At 37.3% G+C, this 26,725-nt stretch overlaps 1 protein-coding gene across 1 annotated transcript in view; it reads left to right on the forward strand.

Annotated features, from left to right (window-relative positions):
* The first annotated feature begins 248 nt into the window (after window positions 1-248).
* The window catches only part of SLF2 (SMC5-SMC6 complex localization factor 2), a 42,533-nt gene continuing 16,056 nt past the window's right edge, over window positions 249-26,725 (forward strand). The window contains 11 exon segments of the mRNA XM_021699861.1: window positions 249-514; window positions 3,081-3,124; window positions 3,619-4,352; window positions 6,305-6,362; window positions 11,772-12,760; window positions 13,740-13,810; window positions 16,933-17,055; window positions 17,567-17,734; window positions 18,733-18,835; window positions 23,453-23,528; window positions 24,336-24,477. Coding sequence (XP_021555536.1) covers window positions 375-514; window positions 3,081-3,124; window positions 3,619-4,352; window positions 6,305-6,362; window positions 11,772-12,760; window positions 13,740-13,810; window positions 16,933-17,055; window positions 17,567-17,734; window positions 18,733-18,835; window positions 23,453-23,528; window positions 24,336-24,477 — 2,648 coding nt within the window. The 5' untranslated portion in view covers window positions 249-374.

Below are 26,725 nucleotides of genomic sequence, written 5' to 3' on the forward strand. Positions count from 1 at the left end.
GATGCGACGGGGCGCTCCCCCCGCAACCGCGCACGTGACGGGGGGGGGGGGGCAGTTTTCCTACCCCCTCCCCCTTCTCGAAACCCCACCTTCTCCTGAGAGGCTGCGGCTTTCTATTGCTCCACTACTGAAATGACCGCCGTGCCAGCCAGTCAGAGTGCGACCCTTCAAGTAAGACCCGCCCCCTGTTGGTCCTCAGGTTCCTTCCCGCTCATACAGGAGTCACTTCCGAAGAGAGAGAACCGCCATGAAGAGGGAAGGGGGTGCCGCCCAACTCCGCTCCGACAGCCTCCCCGAGTCCCAGCAGCAAGACGGCAACCACGCACCCAACTTCTCCAGCCACAGCTCATGCCGCCGTCGCCAGCGGCGCCGACATGACAAGGCGCTGCATGCCCGCTAGGCCAGGTTTCCCCTCATCCCCAGCCCCGGGGTCGTCGCCCCCGCGCTGCCATCTGAGACCCGGTAGTACCGCCCCTGCTGCAGCGGGAAAGAGAACAAAGAGTCCTGGGGACAGGTACCGTGCAGAGGGCTGGAGAAGGGGCCGGGTCGCGGGGGCAAGGGTATGAGGGAGGACTGCGGACGCCCGCTCTTTCAGTTCCCGCCATCCTCCGCGAGCTCAGGCCTCGGCTTTCCGGGGCCTGGCAAACCCCTGCCCCGCCTCCGCGCGGGGGCTTCTGGGACTTCGAGTTTTCTTTTCTGTAGTTGGGACGCAGTTCTCGGTCTAGTGACCACACACAGCTTGGGTGGCTACGGAGAACCCGCCTTAGGTAGACCGTGATTTTTGTCTTTTACGATAGCTGGACCCGGGGCCCTGCCTGCTTAGTGCATATTTAGGTGGTTTTTTTGTACGTTGCAGATCTACTGATCGTAGTAGCTTAACAGTATAAATCTTTTCTCAATTGTGGGTGAAATTATGTACGACGTGACGAGGAAAACCTTTCCACGAATTACTTTATAGTCCAGTATGCACGATAATTGATACTTGACATGCAGATTTGGAATGTGATATGTTTTTTCCTTCAGTAACTTTCCGCCTCTCCAGGCTAGGTTTCTTGTGAAGATTTTGTGGGAGCTATGTAATAAGATGGGGGAGTTTTGACATCCTCTGACAATAAAACATGTTTAAATTCTCTACGCACTTGGTACTGTCTTTTTTATTTTAAGTTTTAAAAAGCTTGTAACAAGTTTAACAGTAAGTTTATCTTCTAATGTGGTACAGGTCCACAATCCCTTATCTTAATTGTGAAAGCCAGAATGCTATGAAAATCAAAAGTTTTCAGTAAGTTTGGCACCACCTCTGACTTGGCAGCCAAACCTGACTAGAACTAATGGAAGGCTATTTATGGGCCTTATGGCATTAAGTGTGAGTATTTGTAAGCTTTGCTGGAGAAATATTGGTGTGTTTGCTTCTGGGGTGTAGTGTCAGACCCCACTGGGGGACTTTATGTAATGCATCCAGGTTACCCCCTTTCTAAAATCCAGTAAATTCAAAATTCAAAAACATTTGACCCCAAAAATTTCAGATAAGGGCTTGTGAGCTGTTATAATTTTTAAAAGGTAGTTATAAATAACTAATGGACATTTCTGTGCATATAAAATTAGAGAACTGTTCCTACTTGAAAGTTACATTCATGGTTATTTTACAGATTTCTTGTATGTTTTACCCAAAACCATTTTTCCCTCTGGTGTATTACTCGAAAAGGAGCCTGGGATCTAATATTTTAGGAAAGATATAATGTTACTTTTAGTAATTAATGTAAAGGCATATTTAGTATTGTTTTGAATTAGCTGCTGCTTAATCCTTTCCCATCTCTCCTCAACCAGTAACAGAGGGCATCATCCTTTCCCGATTTGCAGAACCTCTGACATTTCTTCGTTTATTCTCCTGTGGAATTTTTTATGTTTTATGAAAACAAATGCATAAATTATTTCTTAGTCTATCACTCATATTCATTTCATAACCAGTTAGCTTTTCTACCAACATTTTATAAACATTGTAGACTCTCAGTAAACCATTAAAGACGGGTGTTGCTCTTCGAACGTGACCTGTGAAGCGTACGAGGGACTTGGATTGTTCAAGTTTTCTCTGAGCATTCCAACCTCATAATGAATAAATGTTTAGGGAAACTGAGTGTACTGCTTCTCTTTCAGTGAAATGAATATGTTTTAGCAGAATTTTGCAAGGAAGTTAATTTTTTGCTCTACATATGATGACATTTCTCTTTATGCAGCTGACAGATAACTCTAAATACATCAATCCGAATACAAATTCTGGTAATATGGTTCACTTTGTGTTACTGTGCAGAAAGGCGCAGAAATCCTTAAAAATTAAAACAATTTGGTTTTTGTAATTGTTCACTTTCTTCCTTTTCTCGTGTTTCGTGTTTTCCCCAGGCAATGTGTTATTTTTGTAAATATCTGAAGAGTTTTTAGGTAAAAATTAAGATTTTGAAACACTAGTTGTGAAGATCATTCTAATTTCTGCTGTTACTTAGATTAACATCTTACTGTAGTGTATAAAGAAGGTAGTATAAACTTGGCACTTGATCCTTTCTGCATTATGGCCAGCATGCCCTTCAACTCAGCTGCCTCCCCAGCTGGGCCCAATCACTGATATGCCATTCTACCATCTACTCTTGCTATGAGTCTGTTCAGGTTTTACTCAGTTTTTATAATCTCCATTATTCATTCAGCAAACATCTATTGAGCATTATTTTGTACCAGTCACTGGAGATACCAAGCAATAGGATCAGATCCCTTCACGTAGCAGTAAGCTTTTCCTAGGAAGCACACTGTCAATTCCCTGGATCTGTACTCCAGTCTTATCATTTTAGTACTATAGATTATATAAACCTCAGTTGTGCTTTTATAAATTTGCTCCTACAGGAAATGGTAAATTATACTTTCAGTTTTTTATAATCAGCTTAGCAAGGCATTATTGCCATTGTCAGAATGTGATTAAACCAGGTAGTGAAATCCAATCTATATCCTATAAATCTAGTATTCTCCCCTTAATCTGAATTATTGAAGTTTTAACGTTTGCTTATGTGATACCATATTAGTTATGCTTTTATTTTCAGGAAGCAGTCAATTATAGATTTCTTCAAACCAGCTTCAAAACAAGGTATGTATACTATTAATGCATTTTTTTGCAGGATCTTTTGAAGAGGGAGATGGATTCAATAAATTTCTCTAAGCTCTTACTTGATTAAGCATAATGTTCAAATTGAGGATATAATGAAGATGCAGTGTTTTTTACAAAGATAAGTTGTAAACGTCATGAAACTTTTTGCTGTTATTCTTTCTTACATTTGAACTATTCAGTCAATAATGTTCATACTGCATACTATTTTGATTCTCTAATACAGTAACATTTTATAAATGGAGCCGTATGAGCTTACAAGATGTAGCAAAAGGGAGCTTTATGAAAGTAAGGCTATTAAATAAATCATGTCTTAATTCCCCCCCATGAAATGTGTATCATCATCTAAATATTGATTTGAAAATTCTTGTGATAGCTTAGTATTTTAAGTATTATTAATTTAAATAAATATACAAAATGTAATAGTTTGTGTTATTTTTAATAACATGCAATTTGTGTTTTAATTGGCTATTTAGACAGACGTATGTTGGATTCTCCACAAAAATCAGACATCAAATATGGAGGAAGTGGATTGTCCATCACTGGGACAGAGCAGTTTGAAAGGAAACTATCCTCACCAAAAAAATCTAAACCCAAAAGGGTGCCATCAGAAAAGAGCAGTATTTTAGAGGCTTTCATGAAAGGTGTAAAAGAGCACCATAAAGATCGTGGTATGCATGAGTCACGTCGGCCTTGTGTGTCAATAGCCACCAAATATCCAAAGGCAGTTGCAAAAGTCTATGTTCCTCCATATTGCTTGTCAAAGGAGATGAAGGCACTGAAGAAAAAACATCGATCTCCAGAGAGAAGGAAGTCACTGTTCATTCATGAAAATAGCAGGGAGAAGAATGATAGAGATCGAGACAAGACCAGTGCAGATTCCAAAAAGCAGGCCACAGTGACAGAAACTGACATCTTCAAGAACAGCTCTAGAAGTCTTAGCAGCAGAAGCAGCCTATCCAGGCACCACCCAGGAGAAAGTCCATTGGGGGCTAAATTCCAGTTGTCATTAGCTTCTTACTGCAGAGAAAGAGAACTAAAGAAGTTGAGAAGGGAGCAGATGGAGCAGAGAATCAACTCGGAAAATTCTTTCTCAGAAGCAGGCAATCTTTCCTTAAAATCCTCTAGTATAGAAAGAAAATGTAAACCAAGGCAGGAACAAAGTAAACAGAATGACGTCACACCTGGAAAGAGTAATCTTTCAAACCTGGTATGTGTAATAATTACTGGATTAGCCTGGCTACTGCTTTATTTAACATGCTAAATCTAAAAATATTTAATAACTATTAGCATCATATTGGTATCTTTTGTTAAGGAAATACTGATACACAGTTTGTTTAAAACCTAATTTCATTACATTTCTTCTGACTGTCCGTAGGATTCAGTAATGTTTCTTGCCCTTAATTTTTTCAGACCATGAACAAAGACCTTTCTTAATCAAGAAAGTAAGCATTCTTTTTTTAGGCAAGTATAGTCATTTTTAAATTAGGCTGTGCTGAAGGGAGATACTTAAGGAATGGAAAAATCTAAAACAGGAAGAGGGCGCCTGGGTGGCTCAGTTGGTTGAGCAACTGCCTTCAGCTCAGGTCATGATCCTGGAGTCCCAGGATCGAGTCCCACATCGGGCTCCCTGCTCAGCAGGGAGTCTGCTTCTCCCTCTGACCCTCCCCCCTCTCATGTGCTCTCTCTCTCATTCTGTCTCTCAAATAAATAAATAAAATCTTAAAAAAAAAAAAAATAAAACAGGAAGAAATGTTTTAGCACAGCGGTTCTCAAAATGTGGTCCCTAGACTAACAACATCAGCATCACCTGGGAACTTAGAAATGCAAGTTCTCAGGCCCTGCCCCAGACTCACTGAACCAGAAATTAGAGGTAAGACCAGCAATCTGCAATTAACAAGCCTTCCAGATGATTCTGATATACTTTAAAGTTTTGAGACTGACTGGTTTAGATTGTATGAGTCCTAAATAATTTTGAGAATGGGTCTTAGACAACTTAGATAATACTTAGAAAGCTATCCAGATACATATTAACTTCATATTCTCCCTTGAGAATAGACCAAACCTAGATTAGCATAAAAGCTGACCCTCTCCCCTAGAAAGACAAGTACCTCTGTTTCAAAGAACTTTTCTACATACAGAGCAAATAAAGCAAGATCAGATATCAAGAAAGGGCTGTGTTGATAAGATGCTATGAGATTTTAGGGGCGCCTGGGTGGCTCAGTTGGTTAAGCGACTGCCTTCGGCTCAGGTCATGATCCTGGAGTCCCTGGATCGAGTCCCGCATCGGGCTCCCTGCTCGGCGGGGAGCCTGCTTCTGCCTCTGACCCTCCCCCCTCTCATGTGCTCTCTCTCTCTCATTCTGTCTCAAAAAAAAAAAAAAAAAAAAAAAGATGCTATGAGATTTTAAAGCCAGGTAGACCAAAAAAGTAAACCAAACTATGACATTTTAGGAGGGAATGGAGAGTGTTGCCTTGTATATTGTTAGAAAATGTGTTTGTAAACTCTAGGGTTTGTTTGAAAGGAGTTTGGTGTCTTTACCAATGAGATTTGCTAACAATAGAAGTTAGTAACATTTGGTCCATTCTTAGAAGATTTTAGTGTTTGGTTGTACGTCAATACTTGAACTGAAGTATTAAAGAGTCTGTTATGTCCATTTTTTTTTTTAGAGATTTTATTTATTTATTAGAGAAAGAGCACAAGTGGGGGAGGGGGGGTAGTGATAGGCAGACTCCCCACTCAGTGGGGAGCCGGACACGGCTCGATCCCAGGACCCTGAGATCATGACCTGAACCAAAGTCAAGCACTTAACTGACTGAGCCACCTGGGCGCCCCTGAGTTATGTCCATTTAATTGGCAAATATTAGGCTTACTATTTCTTTTTCAAAATAATGATATAGTGCTTAATCTTTAGCTCTAAATTTGCATTATGAAAACTGGCTTTTATTTTTATGACATTTTTACATTTTATGATACAAATGCCCTTCATTTTTATAAAACTTAAAGAGTTTAAAATGTTTTATTATAGAAGTTTGAATTTCTCTCCAAGTATAAGTGCTTGCTTTAATTGGTCTAGAAATCTGTGTTTAAATGTTCTAAAGAAAAGTTTACATTCTTTACTGGCCCCAATTCCTAATTAACTTTTTCTCATTTTGCTAATAGGAAAATGGACATTTCTCAAGGAAAAGATCCTCTTCTGATTCATGGGAACCTGCTTCAGGTAAAATCAAAATTAATTTATTAATTTTTAAATAAAATTGTACCTCAGTGGCACTTTTTTTTTTTTAAGATTTTATTTATTTGACAGAGAGAGACACAGCGAGAGAGGGAACACACGCAGGGGGAGTGGGAGAGGGAGAAACAGGCTTCCCACTGAGCAGGGAGCCCAATGCAGGGCTCGATCCCAGGACCCTGGAATCATGACCTAAGCCAAAGGCAGACGCTTAACGACTGAGCCACCCAGGTGCCTCATTAGGTGGCACTTTTTTAAAACAAATTGGTTTAAATATTCAGTTTCCTTCCTAGAGGGAAATTGAATGTCTCAGATCAATTAAGAGTTTGGTAAATTATATTTTAAAAGAATAGTACTTGAATTAGTATGCATAACCTGTGGTTTATATTGACTTTTTTGCCTCTTTCAAGAGTTCCTAGCAACATGTTTCTCATTTTGGTATTCAGTGTTCTACTGCTGAATCTTGGCTACAATAAGAAGCATAATCTTGTATTATTGGAATTGTGGACTATCTGAGATCTTGGTATTATAGATGCTTTGTATAAGGTTGAAACTGTTATCATGATCCAAAACAGTGTTTCCTAATATTTCAAGTACAAAGATAACCTTTTTAATATCAAATTTCCAAGGACACCTACATGATATTAATTTGTACTTTCAGTATCTATTGGTTGAGGAAATACATAATAACAAATAGCTACTGTTAATTCAGTAATTCTTAAAGTATCTTTATCTTTTCTTAACTAGAAAATAGAACAGTGTAAAAGTCAAACATTGCAGAAATTCATAACACAGAAAATGAAAGGTTCCCAGAAATAACAGCTGTTAATAGTCTGGTGTATCAGATTTTTTTCTGCCATGATTGCAAACTTTGAAAAATGAATTTTACAGATTTCCACACTCAGTAAGATACAGTGGACATAACAATAATAGACAGTGTTTATTGAACAGTTACTGTGTGCCATGCCCTGTTCTTTGTGCTTTTAATTCATTTGATCTTCACATCCTCATAAGATGATTACTTTTAAAGATGAAAAAACAGTGGTACAGAGAGACAGATGTGACTCCTTGTTCTTCAGGTTTCATGTAAGACTATTTTTTATATATTCTAGAGGTGCAGTACATTTTGACCAGGTGATCTCAAGTGTTAAAATCAATGTTTAGCCAAGGCTGAAACCATAATTACCATCATAGAGGGAGCTTCTAGATACAGGAATAAATTTGAAGTTTTATGTGGTTTTTAAAATTTTTATTTAATTTTTACAGTGTTGTTGATTTTAGTAATCAAATCTCATTGCATTTTGACATCACGAAATAAAACAACAATAATTTCTCAGCCACGAGGTTGTTCCTGTACTCACTGTATTACACATTTGTAGTAATAAGTCATTTGCAGTGAGGTGAGTGGAGGAACAAACTATTTTTAGTATAAAATATTTTGCTCTGCCAGTATAAAGGGCTGCTGCTGGTGGTGTTGCCACCAAGCTCTTCAGCTTTTTTTTTTCTCTAGTAATGACTAAGAGAAAAATTCTCTTTAGTTCATAGGTTTGCAGATTTCATCAGTGGTGACTGTAATGTGGTTTCATTTATATAGTTCCACATATTGCAGTTTTTGAACAGTGTTTGAAAAAGGTGCTTTCTGGGTGCCTGGGTGGCTCAATCAGTTAAGCATCTACCTTGGCTCAGATCATGATCCTGGAGTCCCAGGATCGAATCCGAATTGGGCTCCCTGCTTAGCAGGGAGTCTGCTTCTCCCCCTGACCCTCCCCTTTCTTGTGCTTTTTCTCTCTCTCAAATAAATAAATAAAATCTTTAAAAGAAAAAGACGCTTCCTGTCCCGGGAGCTCTTAGGTATCAAAGTGTTGTCCTTTCCCCCCTGCTTTTCTGGTTGAGATCATGTCATTGATGAACTCCCAAAATCAAGGGAAGAGGGCGGACACCTCGTGTTTACATCGGAGTTTCTACACATTTTAGACAGAGACTCTTTAAGGCCTGCGCTCTTATTTCACTAAAGACAAACTAATGGCAGCACACGTTGCTAATGACAGTGGATTTTTTTTTAATAAAAGTTTACAGATCAAATGTGAAATAAATATGAAAAAAAATAAAAAGATGCTTTCTGCATATTTTCATAAGCAGATTTAAGATTCACTTATATTTTTATTTCTAATATTTTTGCATGCTTCATAATCATTTTTAGTTATGGTATTGTACTTTTTAATAAATACACATTTGTGCTGCATTTCACTGTCAACAGAATATAAAGGACATAAGGGGCTTTTTCACTAGATAACCTGAAGAATGCTTATCTTTATTTGATAGTGAATAGATCTTAAATAATCTAAATATACTGTCTTGTTCATATTACTGCTATTATACTTCTCAGTTGTGATCGTGATGTACATAATCACACACAAGTTAGAGGATTTCAGAAATGTTGATAAAGTCATTTAGCTCTTTAGTCTTCCAGAATCCTGTCCTTGGGCTGCATGCTGAGGTCCAAATTAATCCATCTCTTGTTTATTCTATAATTTATTAGTAACCAATCTCCTATTTTTTTTTTTTAAGATTTTATTTATTTATTTGACATGGGGGGGCGGGAGAGAGTGAGGGAGAGGGAGAGGGCAAGCACAAGCAGGGGGAGCAGCAGGCAGGGGAGAAGCAGGCTCCCCGAAGAGCAGGGAGCCCGATGTGGGACTCGATCCCAGGACCCTGGGATCATGACCTTAGCCGAAGGCAGCCACTTAACCAACTGAGCCACCCAGGTGCCCCTAACCAGTCTCCTATTAATGGACAGTTGGATTTTTACTTTTTTTCTATTTACAAATTCAATCTCTTGTCTTACCTGTTTTATATATTAACAGATATTTGAAATGTTCTTAAACAGTTTGTACAAGCAGTGAAAAAAATAATTCTTCAGTTAACCCACTGCTTTAGAGAGCTTGCAAAAGGGGAGCTTCCCCACAGTACCATTTCAACCTCCTCTAATTCTAGATGTCAAAAGCTCTTAATAAGCTGATTTTTCCTAAACTTTGCCCATAAACAGGTTTTCTCTCCTCCTGTTCCGTAATTGAAGACCTGAACAAATCAGAAATTTCTCCTCATGTCTAGCTGTATATAAATTAGCTTCTCTAGGAAATGGAACAGAACTCAAACTGGCAGCTCTGTAGCTGTCTTTTTTGAAACTCTAAATTTAAAATAATCAGTGTAAGTCCACCCCAAGTCTTTCTTAGTTACTTGATTTCTCATCTTATACTGTAAAGGACCCCTGTCCTTTTTTACAAGACATTTAACCCCAGCAGAGTGAGTGGGCATGGAATGATTTCTTCAGGTAATAGGAGCTATCTGTAGAAAAATGGTGATAGAGGCATTTGTTTATTGATTTTTCATGTTTATAAATGGAATTTTTCAGATTATGTTCTGATCAAGCTATCCAAAAAGTTGCTTACCTCTTGAGTTATTTTGTTGTTGTTTTAATCAAATTGTTGAGGATTTGAGGACATCTGCCCATATGCAGAGAGAAACTTGATTTGGGGAATACTGATTATATAAATAGTAATATTTAATGATTAGTGGGTTTTAATTAATGATACATCACATTTTTAAACACAATAAGAAATTTTTTAAACCTGGTTAACTCAAATATACGTGGTTTATTAAAGTTCTCCTGTATGGAGCTCCTAAACCTAGGTGGCTTAAAACAATAGTAATTTATTTTCTCATGGTTCTAGAAGCTAGAAATCCAAAATTAAGGTTATCAGCAGAGCCATGCTCTCTCTCAACAATTCTTTTTTTTTTTTTAAGATTTTATTTATTTATTTGAGAGAGAGAGAATGAGAGAGAGCACATGAGAGTGGGGAGGGTCAGAGGGAGAAGCAGACTCCCTGCCGAGCAGGGAGCCCGATGCGGGACTCGATCCCGGGACTCCAGGATCATGACCCGAGCTGAAGGCAGTCGCCCAACCAACTGAGCCACTCAGGCGCCCCTCTCTCAACAATTCTTAAGATTTTATTTATTTATTTATTTGAGAGAGAGTGTGCGCACACAAGCGGGGGGAGGGGCAGAGAGAGAGAGGGAGAAGCAGACTCCCCACTGAGCAGGGAGCCCAACTCGGGGCTCAGTTCCAGGACCCTGAGCTCATGACCTGGGCCAAAGGCAGATGCTTAACCAACTGAGCCACCCAGGCACCCCTTCCTTGTGTGTTTTCACGTCATCTTCCCTCTTCAAGTCTGTTTCTATGTCCAAATTTCCCCTTTTGAAGGAAGCCAAAGAGAAAGGTATTTAGGTTCAACTAAAATGCCAGCCTGCTCCACCCAGAGAAGTACATTTTGTGAGAACCAATGGAAAGGAGCCTGAGTTGCTGTAGTACATTCCCTGTGAATTCATGACATGATAGTGTAAAAAAAGATAAAAGACCTCAAGACTGCAGATGTCCCCTTTTTCTGAGGACACCAGTCATAACTGTATTAGGACCCACCTTAATGACTTTATTTTAACTTGACTACCCCTGTAAAGATGCTATTTCTTATTAAAGTCGCATTCTGAGATTCTGGGAGTTAGGAGCCACAATTCAACCACAGCTCATAACACAGCTAAAGACTAGACGGATACACAGGAAGGAATAAACAATTAAACACTGGGGAGAAAGACTTGGGTGGATTTTCTTAATTGAGAAATTAAAATATGTCTGCCTTCAACTAGTTATCATATATATATTTTAAGGTGCTATAAATTTAGATGTAGAAGTATTACATTTTTGGAATCAGATAGTCCTTGGTCTAAGAAAGAATATATGAACTTTGAGGGAATTGCCTTCCATGATAACAGATATGCAGCTTTTGTGTTTTGGGGAGCAATACCTTGAATTTTGTTTTGGTAGTAAACTTAACAGCTTTAGAATGAAAATGAGCATTGTCATTAGCTTTAAATTTGGACACCAGTATTTTATTAGTTAATAAATAAATGGTAGTACAATCTTTTTATTTATCCCACATATATTGAATGATCTCAGCCTAAACTTTTACAATTTTTTTTCTTTTTTTTAAATTTTATTATGTTAATCACCATACATTACATCATTAGTTTTTGATGTAGTGTTCCATGACTCATTGTTTGCGTTTAACACCCAGTGCTCCATTCAATACATGGCCTCTTTAATACCCATCACCAGGCTAACCCATCCCCCCACCCCCCTCCCCTCTAGAACCCTCAGTTTGTTTCTCAGAGTCCATAGTCTCTCATGGTTCGTCTCCCCCTCCGATTCCCCCCCGCTTCATTTTTCCCTTTAAACTTTTACAATTTAAACATTTTGTCATAGTGTTCTAGACACTCACTGAATAAACTTTACTAAGATAGGAAAATATATTTTTCACTAATCTGGCAAAAATTAAATTTTAGCAGGGTCTAAGCAGAATAAGTTCCCTGACAAAAGAAAAAGGAACTCTGTGGACTCAGATCTGAAAAGCACAAGAGAATCTATAATGCCAAAAGTAAAAGAGTCCTTCCTTGAGAAGCGTCCTGACGGACCACATCAGAGAGAGAAATTTATAAAACATATTGCACTGAAGACACCTGGGGATGTATTACGCTTGGAAGATATATCCAAGGAACCCAGTGAAGAAATTGATCGCTCCTCTGGAGGCTTGGCACCTTCAAATTCTGGCCACCATTCTTCCAGGAATAGTGACCAAATCCGTGTGGCAAGTACCAAAGAGACTAAGATGCAGAAACCCCACTTATCTTTACCTCAGGAAAAGTCTGCAGTTAAAAAAGCTAGCAACCTTCAGAAAAATAAAACTGCTAGCTCTGTGGCATCAAAGGAAACAAAACTTCTACCTTTACTTTCCCATGTTCCAAGTGCTGGTTCCTCCCGGGTACCATTAAATGCTAAAAATTGCACTCTTCCAGTTCCTAAAAAAGAAAAAGAGCGTTCCTCATCTAAAGAATGTTCTGGGCATTCTACAGAGTCCTCCAAACACAAGGAACACAAGGCAAAGACTGATAAAGCTGATTCTAATGTATCTTCAGGGAAAATTTCTGGGGGATCTTTGCGTTCAGAATATGGCACTCCTACAAAGTCTCCCCCAGCTGCTTTGGAAGTTGTGCCATGTATCCCAAGCCCTACAGCACCTTCAGATAAAGCCCCTTCAGATAAAGAGAGTTCAGGAAATTCCAATGCAGGTAGCAATGCACTGAAAAGAAAACTAAGGGGTGATTTTGATAGTGATGAAGAAAGTTTAGGTTACAACCTAGACAGTGATGAGGAAGAGGAAACATTAAAATCACTGGAAGAAATAATGGCTTTGAACTTCAATCAGACTCCTGCAACTACAGGAAAGCCTCCTGCTCTTTCCAAGGGGCTTAGATCTCAGTCATCAGACTATACAGTAAGTAGTGCTGTGACATTTATCTTTACTTGAAGAGGGAAAGATGGATTGATTAGTGAAAGAGGGATAAATTGCTAGAACTTATTTGGAAACTTAGTATTTGTTATGATTCATAATTGGACTGAAACTGGTATAGTTCTTGTTTGGTTAATGGATTTCCCATATCTTTAGTTTTATTACTGTAAATCAGTGGTCTCCAAACTTTTTTGATCACACACACTTCTATTAGTAAAAAATTTTTAAGCATGTACTCCAATATATATGTATACTTATAGGTTATATACATGTACCACTATACTACTGTGTACTTTCTAAAGCATATGCAAAAACAGAATTTAAAAGGAAGAAGAAAAAAGTATTTTCCTTTAAAAGTTATATAGAAGTTACTATAGACTAAGTTCTACTGGAGTTTCTATAGAAGTTCCATATAAATAGAAGTTCTATTATTTTCTTCCTGCACCCCAATGGATCACCTTGCACACCCCCTGCTTTGGAGACCACTGCTGTAAATGAAGGTAGAGTGTAGAAATGTTGTTAATTGTGGTGTGCAATTTTATTTATAAAGTGCTTCATTCTATCTTGGGAATAAGCTGCATTAAATTCTAATATGTCTGTAAAATTTGGTGGGGAAGGTGTTAATGTTCCATGGTAACACCTAAAAATTAGTTTGATTCCATTAAAATAGAATTTAAAAATAAAGACAGGGTAGCCATGGAGCCCTTGGGTGTTTGTAGTCAGTTCCTAAGGCTGGCAGGGTTTTATAAGTAGTGCCTTTCCTAATAAATGGTAAAATCAAATTGCCTGCAGTACAAAATACTAGATTTAAAGCATGATGGTGAAAATTCTCTAAGAAAGGTATTCTCCTGGCCTAGGTTATTGAAATAGAAAATATTCTTTAGTACTCTGAACAACTTAAAACATCCCAATTCTTCTACTAAGATATGTTATAAAGTATTCCTAAATTTTCTTCTTGTTTTAGGAACATGTTCATAGTGGAACATACACAAATACTTTAGAACGTCTAGTGAAGGAGATGGAAGACACTCAAAGGTTAGTTAGCATCATGACTACCTTGCTAAATTTAACATACTGCTTGTTTGTGTGGCTGGCTTTTAATTTTCCTTTAAAAATTATGAGAAATTAGCATGCATTTTGTGCTAGTTTTATTGTCAGCTTTGTTAGAAAAAAAGTATTCTTGTTCACAGGCGGGGTCAGAAGATCAGGTTTTTATGGTTTACTGCATTACCGTAATAATACAAATTCCTTTCTGCTTACCACAACCAGAATCTAACTGGTAGCTGAAATTCTTGATCAAAAGTATGGGCAGAGTTTTTTGTGTGTATTTTTTAATTGTGATAAAATATATAGAATTTAATTTACCATTCTAATCATTTTTAAATTTGCAGTTCAGTGGCATTAAGTACATTCACCTTGTTGTGCAACCACCACCACCATCCATCTTCAGAACTTTTTTTCAGCTTCCCTAACTGAAATTCCATACTCATTAAATAATAACTTCCCATCCTCCTCTTCCCCCAGCCCTTGGCAACTACCCTTCTCCTTTCTGTCTCTATGAAATTAACTATTCTAGGTACCTCATATAAATGAAATCATATAGTATTCGTCCATTTATACTGGCTTATTTTACTTAGCGTAGTGTCTTCAAGGTTTGTCCATGTTGTAGCATGTGTCAGAATTTCCTTCCCTTTTAAGGCGGAATAATACTCCATTGTATGTATATAGCACATTTTATTTATCCATTCATCCTTTGATGGACACTTGTGTTGTTTCTGTTTTTTGGCTATTGGAAGTATTGCTGCTGTGAACAAGGGTGTACAAATATCTCTTCAAGTCCCCACTCAATTCTTTTGGGTTGGTATATTCCCAGAAGTGGAATCCTGGACCATACAGTGATTCTGTACATATTTTGAGGAACTGCTGTACTGTTTTCCATAGTGGCTGCACCATTTTACATTCCCACCAGCAGAGCACAAGGATTCCAGTTTTTCCACATCCTCACCAACACTTGATATTTTCTGGTTTTTTTGATCATAGCCATCCTAATGAATATGAAGTGGTACCTCATGGTTTTGATTTTCACTTTCCTAATAACGAATGATGTTGAGCATCTTTTCATGTCCTTATTGGCCATTTTGTATAGCTTCTTTGGAGACATGTCTATTCAGATCCTTTGCACATGTTTTTTTTAAGATTTTATTGATTTATTTGAGAGAGAGCACAAGAGGGGGAAGGGGCAGAGGGAGAAGGAGAAGCAGACTCCCTGTTGAGCAGGGAGCCCAATGTGGGGCTCAATCCCAGGACCCCAGGATCATGACCTGAGCCAAAGACGGACGCTTAATCAACTGAGCCATCCAGGTGCCCCTTGCCCATTTTTTAATTGAATTGTTTGGGGTTTTTTTTGTTTGCATAGAATTTTTTTTAAACATTCTTATATTCACGTAGTCCATATTCTGAAACCAGCATAGCCACACATGGTATTTCTACATCAAGTTACTCTTGAGGAAGAAGTTTAGAGTTAACGTTTCTCTCTCTTTCTGTCTCTGGCTCTCTCTCTCTCTCACACACACACAGAAATCAAAAAGTTTGAGGATTGGGCGCCTGGGTGGCTCAGTTGGTTAAGCGACTGCCTTCGGCTCAGGTCATGATCCTGGAGTCCTGGGATCGAGTCCCGCATCGGGCTCCCTGCTCGGCAGGGAGTCTGCTTCGTCCTCTGACCCTATCCCCTCTCATGTGTTCTCTCTCTCTCATTCTTTCTCTCTCAAATAAATAAATAAAATCTTTAAAAAAAAAAAAAGTTTGAGGATCATAATGGACCTGATAAAATTTGTCACTAGTTGTAAACTACTTTTGCTAATGAGGGGAAAAATATCTTCCTCATTTAAGGAAAATCCTCAAAACTAGCTCACAGAACTTCACTAAAAGCTCAACTGACTTGGGGCGCCTGGGTGGCTTAGTTGGTTAAGCGTCTGACTTTGGCTTAGGTCATGATCTCGGGGTCTTGGGATTGGATCAGGCCCCATGTTGGGCTCCCCGCTCAGCAGGGAGTCCCCTCTCTCCACCTCAAATAAATAATAAAATCTTAAAAATAAGATAAAAAAATAATAAAATCTTTAAAAAAAAAAAAGGCTCAACTGACGTCAAGTTGGTATATATGTGTCTCAAACTTGATAGATGAGTTAGCTAACCATAGGAAATACAATAGAAGTGTTCCCTTTTCTAAATTTAGAGAAATTGTCTCTATTGTAAAATTCTTTAAACATTTCATGAATTCATATGATTTGTAATGTCAGATCTGAAGTTGTTTATTTGAAATGAACACTGCACAGACCAGAGGCAGAGATGCTAGTTTGATCTGATGATTGACTCTTTTCTGTACTGGTAGAGCAGTACATTTACCAGTCACTTACTGTTGTATTATACTCATCTACTGTGGGGCTGGAGCTAGGAATAAGGACCTTGGTTAAAATAACTTAATCTTGGCAAGCAGTATAAGCAAGGACTGCAGAACTAGACTCTCTGGCTTTGAATCCCAGCTCCTTGCATTGTGAGCTTGAGCAAGTTAGCATTCCTAATGTTTGTTTCCTCATGTGTAAAATGGGTAATAATAAACTACTACATGGGGTTCTTGTGAGGGTTGAAAGATTTAATACGTAAAGTTCTCAGTACAGTGCCTGTCCCATAGTAAGGGCTCAGTGTTAGGTATTGTGATGATAATGATGATGACAATGATAATGACTACTGGTGCTAGAAAGACTAACATCAGTTTGTTGGTCTACTGGAAGTCAAAAGAGCATTAAAGATTCAAGGGGATAATCAAATTATTCTTTGCCATTTTTCCTTCCCCTTTCTCTAAATGATTTGGGTATCATTCTTGAAGTCCTAGCTATAAAGAAATATTCAAGTCTTCTATGTGAAGGAACACTATTCTAATATCATACCAGTAGCTGGGTAAAAGTCTGTTATACATCATGATGTTTGGGAAGACATAATTTGACCTGTAGTGCATCAAAGTTTGCCATATAACAAGGTACTTATTAATAAGAGGTTGGGTTTTGGGGGGGGTGTTTTGGTTTTTGGTGCTGCTTTTAGACCTAAACTAAAGATTATTTTTAGAGTAAACCATTTTCTGTAACATTTCTTTTAATTCTCAGGCTAGATGAACTGCAGAAGCAGCTACAGGAAGACATAAGGCAGGGCCGAGGTATTAAATCCCCCATCAGAATTGGAGATCAAGACAGTACAGATGATGAGGATGGCCTCTTAGAAGAGCATAGGTATAGCATTTTTCATAATGTATACCCTATGAAGTTTATATTTTTAAATTTTGTTCTTGTGAAATAAAGGAACCATTGATGGTTATGTACTTTATGAGTAGGATGGCCTCTTAGAAGAGCACAGGTATAGCATTTTTCATAATGTATACCCTATGAAGTTTATATTTTTTAATTTTGTTCTTGTGAAATAAAGGAACCATTGATGGTTAATATACTTTATGATAATCTATGATGGTTTTCTAATCCATGTATGATGGATTTGAAGGACAAATGTTAAGGCCAAGTTACATCTTTTTCCTCCTGGTTATTGTTTCTTTTCACACAGACCCATTTAGTGGCTTTGGACTAACTACTAGCAAAAAGTGGGAGGAACAAAACGCATGTTCTCATGCTAGTCTTCTTACCTGGGGTTAACATTGGTCTTAAGAAAAGTTTTCTTTGCACCCAACCTTTAAACACAAAACCATATGCAATATAACTATTTGATATTCAATAACTTTTTTTATTCCAGGGAATTTCTAAAGAAATTTTCAGTTACAATTGATGCTATTCCTGATCATCACCCAGGTGAAGAAATATTTAATTTCCTCAATTCCGGAAAAATTTTCAATCAGTATACCTTGGATTTAAGAGACTCTGGTTTTATAGGACAGAGCGCTGTAGAAAAGCTTATTCTTAAGTAAGTAGAAAAATAGAAAAACATTTTGCTTTTTCCTATATAAAAATTACTCTGAAAGATTTCTAACCGACATAATCTTCTAAAAGGTTAATTTCTATTATAACCTATCCAGTTTTCTAATCCTTCTTATTACTATTGCTTTTTGTGTTTATTATTTAATTATAGGAAGCAGTGTAAGATAGTTGCTTGGCGTATTACATGCCTTTATTAGTTAGGATTAAGATCAGCATATAATAACAGCAACTGTCAAAATAATAGGGGCTTAAAATAAGAAGTATATTTCTTTCTTATGTGAAAGAAGTTCAGAGGTAGGAAGTCCAGGGCTGGTGTTTCACCATATAATCTTTCTTCACCATCTTAAGCACCTGGTTGCTTCAGGTGCTACTGGTGGTACTCCAGCCCTTTACATTAAAATTCCCAGAAATCCCACACATTTCTACTTACGGTTAGTTGGATAGAACTTAGTCAACATGACCACGCCTAGTTATAAGGAAGGCTGGGAAATGGTTTTTATTTTAGGCAGAGCCAGTGTACCCAGCTAAAAGTCAGGGTTCAGTCGCCAAGAGGAAAGGCAAGAATAGATGTTGGGATGGGCAACTAGCAGTCTATACCACAGTGCCTAAATTGGTCTAATTTCTCAGTGCATGATTATCTCAGATGCAGAGAGATCACATTAATTCTGGTGCTGAGTTTTATGGAAGTACAAACCCAAGCTGACAAAAGCAGACAATGCCCTGAGACTTAATAGGAGCTTTCTCAACACTGCCAGCTAATGTAAATTTATCCACCAGATAAATCTGGAAACAGGCTAACAGACTGGATCAGCTTTAGGCCATCACTTGAATTTCCTTTATGAGTAACCCATCCATATTGGAGTAGAGTCCACCTCTAAGGACTGAGGATGGTGTGCTAGCTCATTTCCCTGATTATGTCAGATGTGGTGGTAGAAGTTTCTTACTATGAAAGTAACAGTCATTGATTTCACTTTATTTTTTCAGATCAGGAAAAACAGATCAGATTTTTTTGACAACACAAGGCTTTCTTACCTCTGCTTATCACTATGTCCAGTGTCCCGTACCTGTGTTAAAGTGGCTGTTTCGGGTAAGAGAAATGTTTGGGGAGTATAGTTGTCTCCTACTGCATTTCCTAGTCAAAAACAAAGTTAAAATATCATATTTGCACATTACTGGAGGAAAAAAATAGCACATCAAACCCATGATTTCAGTGGGTTAAAATGAGGCAAAAAGAGTCCATGTGAAGAGATTATAAAGGAAATGCTAATGCAGATCATGTGCGGGATAGTAATGTTAATTGTGCCTAAGACATTTCATCCCACTGGTAAATCATTATCATGGTTAGTTTTAGGAGAGTTCTTCTCATTCTTACGTTACCTGTTTTTTTGGGAAGGGAGGGGGTTTAGTGGGGGTTTTTTAAAATATTTTTTTCTCCCATTTTTATGGAGATTCTTGCATATGTATTTTTAGGATTTGACTTGTATACCAATATTTTCCCATTTGTGTGTGTGTGTGTATGCAGATATATATATATCTGCAACCAAATGTTTCTTTTCCCCAATAATGTTTAATTCTAAATCCACTTAATTATCTAAATTTTTATATTATCTGCATGGTAACTTTAGAAATATCAGTGGTATCAAAAAATATGACTATTAAAACATGACTATTGTATGAAGTGAGAAGTGGGAAAAACATAACGAGTTTCTATTCTGGGCTTTAAGATAGCATTTCAAACAATCTCATATTTGGCAGGAACTAGATATTCCAATATAGCCTTTTATTCATTTTTTTCGTATAGCTGGCATTTTTTGAGTGCCAGCTGTGGCCAGGTACTGAAGAGAACAGCAATGAAAAAATCTACATTTCTTTTTTTTTTTTTTAAAGATTTTATTTATTTATTTGACAGAGAGAGACACAGCGAGAGAGGGAACACAAGCGGGGGAGTGGGAGAGGGAGAAGCAGGCTTCCCGCAGAGGAGGGAGCCTGATGCGGGGCTCAATCCCAGGACCCTGGGATCATGACCTGAGCCAAAGGCAGATGCTTAACGACTGAGCCACCCAGGTGCCCCCAAAATCTACATTTCTGATCTCATGAAAGCCACATTCTAGTACTATAGAGGAGATAGTAAATGGGTGTGTGTGTAAATGCCTATTTAGAGATCTATTGTGTCAGATGGTAAGTGCTAGGAAGAAATAGTAGGCTACAGTAGACACAGAGAAGTATCAGGGTGGGGGAAAAAAGCTTGCTTTTTTGAATATGTATATAAGATAATTAATGATGAGGGCCTTACTGGTAAGGTGAGGTCTGAGTAAAGAGAAGACAAGAAAGTAATGGAGTGAGCTGTGCCACTATATGGTAAAAGACCATTCTAGGCAGAGAAAATAGCAGGCAGTGCAGACTGTGGGGCAGGAGCATTTACTTCCAGTGATTAGGAGCTCAGTACTTTGACCCCAGTAAATTTTTTTTCAAGAGTCCTAATTAAATCAAAACTTGCCTCCCTGTAGTTTTTGTATAGTAGTACTAATTATCTTTTCTGGAGCTTCCCAGAATATGCTTCATCTAACAGTCCTTCATTTATTTTAAAACAGCTGTCATGACCCTCATCTCCCCCCAGCACTAAACTTTCTCCAGTCACTAAATATCTAGTCCCTTTACTGATCATCTTTCTGAATGGCCATTAGCTCCTAAAGTGTTTCCCCCATAAATGGACATATGCTCCAGATAAGGTCTTTATAAGCAGCAGTTTCCAGTGCGACTCTTTCCCTTCTACCCACTGACATATTTCTGTTACTGCAATTCAAAACTTCATCTATTGTCATGCCAGGGCTTTGTTATTCTCCAACTATGCAATATATCTTTTCTTAAACTTACAAGTAAGACTTTCCATTTTTATCTGTGTTAATTTTTATCTTGTTGATGTGGGTCCTCATTATAGCCTTTAAAACCCTGATTATAACATATAAGCATACCTTTGTATAAGTGGTTTCTGCACTCTACATATTTATTATTTGAAAAACTAAACTAATAATCATTCTAATCACTTTTTCTGTGTAAAACACTTTGTCTCATCTCTCCTTTTCAATTCCAAGTCCATTTTTCATGATGGAGAGATATACCAACTTATGACTATTTTTCTTTTTTAGAAAGTATGTCAGAATTTATTTTAATGCTGTGGTTCTAATTTTTTTTTTAACCCTTCTTACCCAAAGAATACAAAAACACTAATTCAGATATATACACACCCCAGTGTTTATTGCAGCATTATTTACAATAACCAAATTATGGAAGCAGCCCAAGTGTCCATCGATAGATGAGTGGATAAAAGAGATGTACATGTAGACATGTGCACGTGTACAATGGAATATTATTCAACCATAAAAAAGGAATGAAATCTATGGTCCTAACATTTTTGTAGGTTAATTGTTAAAATGTAATTAAAATGTTTGCATTTTCCTGATTTTATGAGTGTAAAACTAGAAAGACACTTTACTACTTTTTAAAAACTTTTGCAAAGGCAATTCGATTGTGAAAAGTTCAAGTAAAATGGAAAGATTTTTTAAAAAGGCTTAATGCCATCCCAGTTTCCAGGGGCTGTTAAATTTTAGTGTTTTCTAGATTGTTCTCTGCATGTACATAGATTGCTGTATGACAGTGTAAACAGAATATGTGCTGTTTTATGATTTGTTTATTTCAGATAACAAATTATTGAGTGTTTTCATGTCAGTATAGATATGTTGTCATCCTTTTTAATGGCTTTATATAATTCTTTTGTAGTGTTATACTATGATTTATTTAACCCAGTCTCAGTTGATAGACATCAGATTGTTATTTGCACCTCTTTACACATTTATTTAATTATCTCCAAGTACTGGGTTGCCCACCTTAGAATTATTATTACCCAAAAAAGATTGTTACCAAAACTTGTCCGGTTTCCAACATGCCTTTGGATGGTGCTTCCCCCTAGTGGCAAAACATAGCACAAACATTATAACAGACTTTTTTGACACAGGTTGATTTTGAAAATGGCACAAATATACAAATGATGCAAATACAAACATACAATGACACAAATATGCCTGATTGAAACCAGAGTTTGGGTTAATCTCCCTTACATTTTAGATTTAAATTTACTGTAATCATAATCTACAGCTCCAAAAGGGAAAGAGAAATGTTTTCCCCTGCTAAACCACTTTAAAATTACCTTCGGTACGTCATATGATTCTTTTTTTTTCAAAGATTTATTTATTAGAGAGAGCGTGCATGCAAATGCAAGCAGGGGGAGAGGGAGAATCTCTAGCAGACTCCCTGCTGAGTGGGAACCTGACACAGGGCTTGATCTCATAGCCCTGAGATCATGACCTGAGCCAAAATCAAGAGTTGGATGCTTAACCAACTGAGCCACCACCCAGGTGCCCCTGTCATGATTCTTTAAAATGTTTTTTTTAATGTTTTTTTAAACTTGAGAATATTTTCCCAAAAAATGGTTTTGTAAAATTATATTAATTATATGCCTCTGCATAAATTTCTGTATGTAAAAAGGCTAACTAGATCAAAATATAAGGACAATAACTTTGCATAAATATTACCAAATTACTTTTTAAATTTTACCAAATTATACTTAATACTGGGCATGCTACCTCTTTCCTAGTACTCTTATGAACACTGGCATTATCAATGTTCTTGGTCGTTAACAATCTTAAAGTCAAGCTTCTCTCTTTTTTTTTTTTTTTTTAAGATTTTATTTATTTCAGAGAGAGAGAGCAAGCATGAGTGGTGGGGGTCGGGGGGAGAGGGAGAAGCAGGCTCCCTGCTGAGCAGGGAGCTCAATGCAGGGCTCCATCCCAGGACCCTGGGATCAGGGCATGAGCCGAAGGCAGATGCTTAACCAACTGAGCCACCCAGCTGCCCAAAGTCAAGCTTCTTTTGACATGCTAATGACAGTTTGTCACTTCTCTTTGCATTTTTTTGATTACTAGTGATATTGAACATCTTTTAAAAAGTATATTGATAGGGATGCCTGGGTGGCTCAGTCCATTGGGCGTCTGCCTTTGGCTTAGGTCATGATCCCAGAGTCCTGGGATCGAGTTCTGCATCGGGCTCCCTGCTTAGCTGGGAGCCTGCTTCTGTCTCTGCCTGCCACTCCTTGCTTGTGCTTGCTCTCTCTCTCCCTGACAAATAAATAAAATCTTAAAAAATAAATAAATAAGTAAATAAATAAATAGTATATTGATATATTATTTTGCTTATTTGTATCTTTTCAAATATTTTTATTAGTTTGTGGTTTGATTTTTGCCTGTGATCAACTAGCAGCCTTTTCCTTTATGGTTTTTGGATTCCATCGCACAAATGAACTAGAAAGGCATTTTTTGATAGTTTTCAAATGTAAATATTTGTCTAATATAAACGAAAGTTGTAAAAACAGTCAGCATGTTAGAATGGAAAGGGCCCTGATTTTAGAATTAGACCTGAATTATAAGTTCCAACTCCTCATGTATTACATTAGGTAGAGTATTTTAATCTCTCTGAGCCTGTCTGCTCATGTGTAATGTATGACCACTTCATAAGGTTATTGTAAGTATTAAAATGAAATGCATATAAAATACATTTTAAAGAAAATACACATAAAATACTTTTATATATGCCTGGCAAATAGTAAATGCTCATTTTCTTTCTTTTTTAATACTCTTACCTACTTTGGCAGATGATGTCGGTTCATACAGACTGTATTGTGTCCGTGCAGATTTTAAGTACATTGATGGAAATAACGATTAGGAATGGTGAGTATATGAATTTACTCTGATTAGCTGTGTGAATTATTGGTTGCTATTTACACAGTCTCTTTCATGTTGCTAAACATTTAGGATATTCAGAAATATAGAATAAAAAATTATTTTTTGTGATCTAAAATCTTTAATGACATGAAACTCCAATCAAAAATGAGTATCTGCATTTTTCTAGTTGCATTGAGAAAAACGGTATAAGACCTTACAAGTGACAGCCCTAACCTAATATTTACCAACTCATGGGTTACTGTTCTGGGTAAATGGAAATAGTTGCAAGTTTGTTATTTATTTAGCCAATTAACTTTAACTGGCTTATTGGTGAACAAGTATTGTACTGATTGTGCACTGAGGAGACTGAAAGTACTACAAAAATGTAACAATTGTTTTCTCACCTTTGAGATCCCTTATAATAAAACAAGCATTGTGATTTACACCTTTCACTTGTTTTGGGGATTGAGACTATATGGGCACTGAAGATGGTAAAGTCTTTCTGTGTTAGGAGTAGTTGGTATTTTACCATTGTTATTTTCAGTCTTTTCAAAGTGTGTTACTTTTTGAGTTATACTCTTTTATTCATCATCACTCTCAGATACTTTAATATTAATGTCATTTCCTTCATTTACTTGAAAATCTATAATTCCTATATGATCATTCTAAATAACTATATCATTAACATATCATTACCAGATGTCATTTCTTTAAAATCGTCATGATAATCCATATTTCACATGCAGACTGTCACCTTGCAACTGTGTTTGTGAACCTGGGATTTGGGATAAAATATTTTCTTCTGTTAACTAGATACCTTCAGTGATTCACCAATTTGGCCCTGGATCCCATCGTTATCTGATATAGCAGCTGTGTTTTTCAATATGGGAATTGATTTCAGATCTTTGTTTCCTCTGGAGAATCTTCAGCCAGACTTTAATGAAGATAATCTAGTGTAAGTTTTATTTTCATAATTAACTCCCCAAAACATTCTTTTAAATAATTTGTGATAGGATAAGAGTTAATACTCATTTGATAATTTGAGTACCCATTCTTGGTTTTTTTAAATCTCTCAAAGTTGAAATGGATCTTGAATTAGATACATTCCTAACATCTGTCTTAATCTGAAAGTCATCATCAAGTTGAACAGGGAGGATATAGGGGCACCTCGGTGGTCAGTCATTGGGCATCTGCCTTCGGCTCGGGTCATGATCCCAGAGTCCTGGGATCGAGCCCCACATCGGGCTCCCTGCTCCAAGAGGGGCCTGCTTCTCCCTCTCCCACTCCCCCTGCTTGTGTTCCCTCTCTAGCTGTGTCTCAGTCTCTGTCAAATAAATAAATAAAGTCTTTAAAAAAAGTCTAAAAAATAAAGTCTAAAAAAAAAAAAGGAGGATATAGAAACATCCTCCCTTTTTTAAATTAATTTTAAAATTAAAAATTTTTAAATTTTTTTAAATTTTAAATTTTTTTAAAATTTTAAATTAAAATTTTTAAATTTTTTTTAATGAAACTGATGTTATTTGACATTATTTGTTATTTGACATTATTCTGTTATTTGACATTATTTGCTTATTTGACATTATTTGTTGGTGATACTGGCCAAAGCAATTAGATAAGTATTTGACATTATTTGACATTATTCTGTTGGCAATACTGGCCAAAGCAATTAGGTAAGAGAAAAAAATAAGAGATATAAAAACTGGAAATGAGTTGGTAAAAGTTTCATTATTTGCAGAAGAAGTGTGTTAATGTATGCAAAGAAGCCTAAGTCAGCTGAAAAGCTATAACAAATAAAAGAAACAAGTAAGAGAAACTGGTATGGGGCACCTGGCTGTCTCATTCAGTAGAGCATGTGACTCTTGATCTCAGGGTTGTGAATTCAAGCCCCACATTAGGCATGGAGCCTACTTAAAAGGGGGGGGTGGGGCACCTGGGTGGCTCAGTTGGTTGGGTGGCCAACTCTTCTTGGTTTTGCCTCGGGCCATGATCTCAGGGTGCTGGGATCAAGCTCCACGTCAGGCTCTGCACTCATCAGGGAGTCTGCTTAAGATTTTCTCTCTCTATCCTCCTGCGTCTGCCCCTCCTCCCACTCACCTGCTCGCTCGCTGTCTCTCTCTCTCCCTCTCTCTAAAATAAATCAAATAAATCTTTAAAAAAGAGAGAAGTTGGTATGGATTCCAGGGTACAAAGTTTAAAAAGAGAAATTAGTAACCTTTAGATATATGAGCTGTAGCTAGTTTAAAAGATAAGCTGGGGGGTGCCTGGCTGGCTCAGTTGGTAGAGCATGTGATTCTTGATCTCAGAGTCATGAACTCGAGCCCCACCTTGGGGGCAGAGATTACATTAAAAATTTTTAAAAATAAGGGGCGCCTGGGTGGCTCAGTTGTTAGGCATCTGCCTTCGGCTCAGGTCATGATCCCAGGGTCCTGGAATCGAGCCCCACATCGGGCTCCCTGCTCAGCGGGAAGCCTGCTTCTCCCTCTCCCCCTGCTTGTGTTCCCTCTCCAGCTGTCTCTCTCTGTCAAATAAATAAATAAAATCTTTAAAAAAAAAAATTTTTTTTTAAATAAAATCTTAGAAAAAAAAAAGATAAACTGGAAGAAAAGACTTCATTTACAACAGCAAGAAAAATATATGAAATACCTAGGAATAAACTTAAATAGAAGAGAGAGAGAGTGTGTGTGAGTGTGTGTATAGAAACAAAATAGAAGATGTAAATAAATGGAAGAGCATACCATGCTTTCAGATAGGAAAATTCAACATTATAATATAAATAGATTAGAGCTCCTGAAGTTAAACCATAAACATAATGACATTTGAATAAGAAATGCCAATGGGATATTTTGTGGGGAAGGAGAGAGTTGATACTATACAAGTGATTCTGTAAAGTTATATGGAAAAAAATAATATCTAGAAAAGCTTTGAGAAAGAAGAGTTAGGAGGCAGGACTGGCCTTAGCAGATAATAGTATGGGACAAGTACAACATGCAAAGTTCTGTCAGTGGAACAAAAGAAGTCCAAAATAGAAGCAAATACATATAGATACTTAGTAAATGCTAAAAAGCTATTTCCATAAATGAAAGAGTAGGCTATTAAGTATCTGGTATTATCCACTATCTGGAAAACTGGATAGCCATCTGCAAAAAAATTTTGCATCCATACCTCAAACTGATAGATCAAAGATTTAAATGTATACAATAAAA

The sequence above is a fragment of the Neomonachus schauinslandi genome, chromosome 6 (assembly GCF_002201575.2).
Source record: "Neomonachus schauinslandi chromosome 6, ASM220157v2, whole genome shotgun sequence".
Taxonomy (NCBI): domain Eukaryota; kingdom Metazoa; phylum Chordata; class Mammalia; order Carnivora; family Phocidae; genus Neomonachus; species Neomonachus schauinslandi.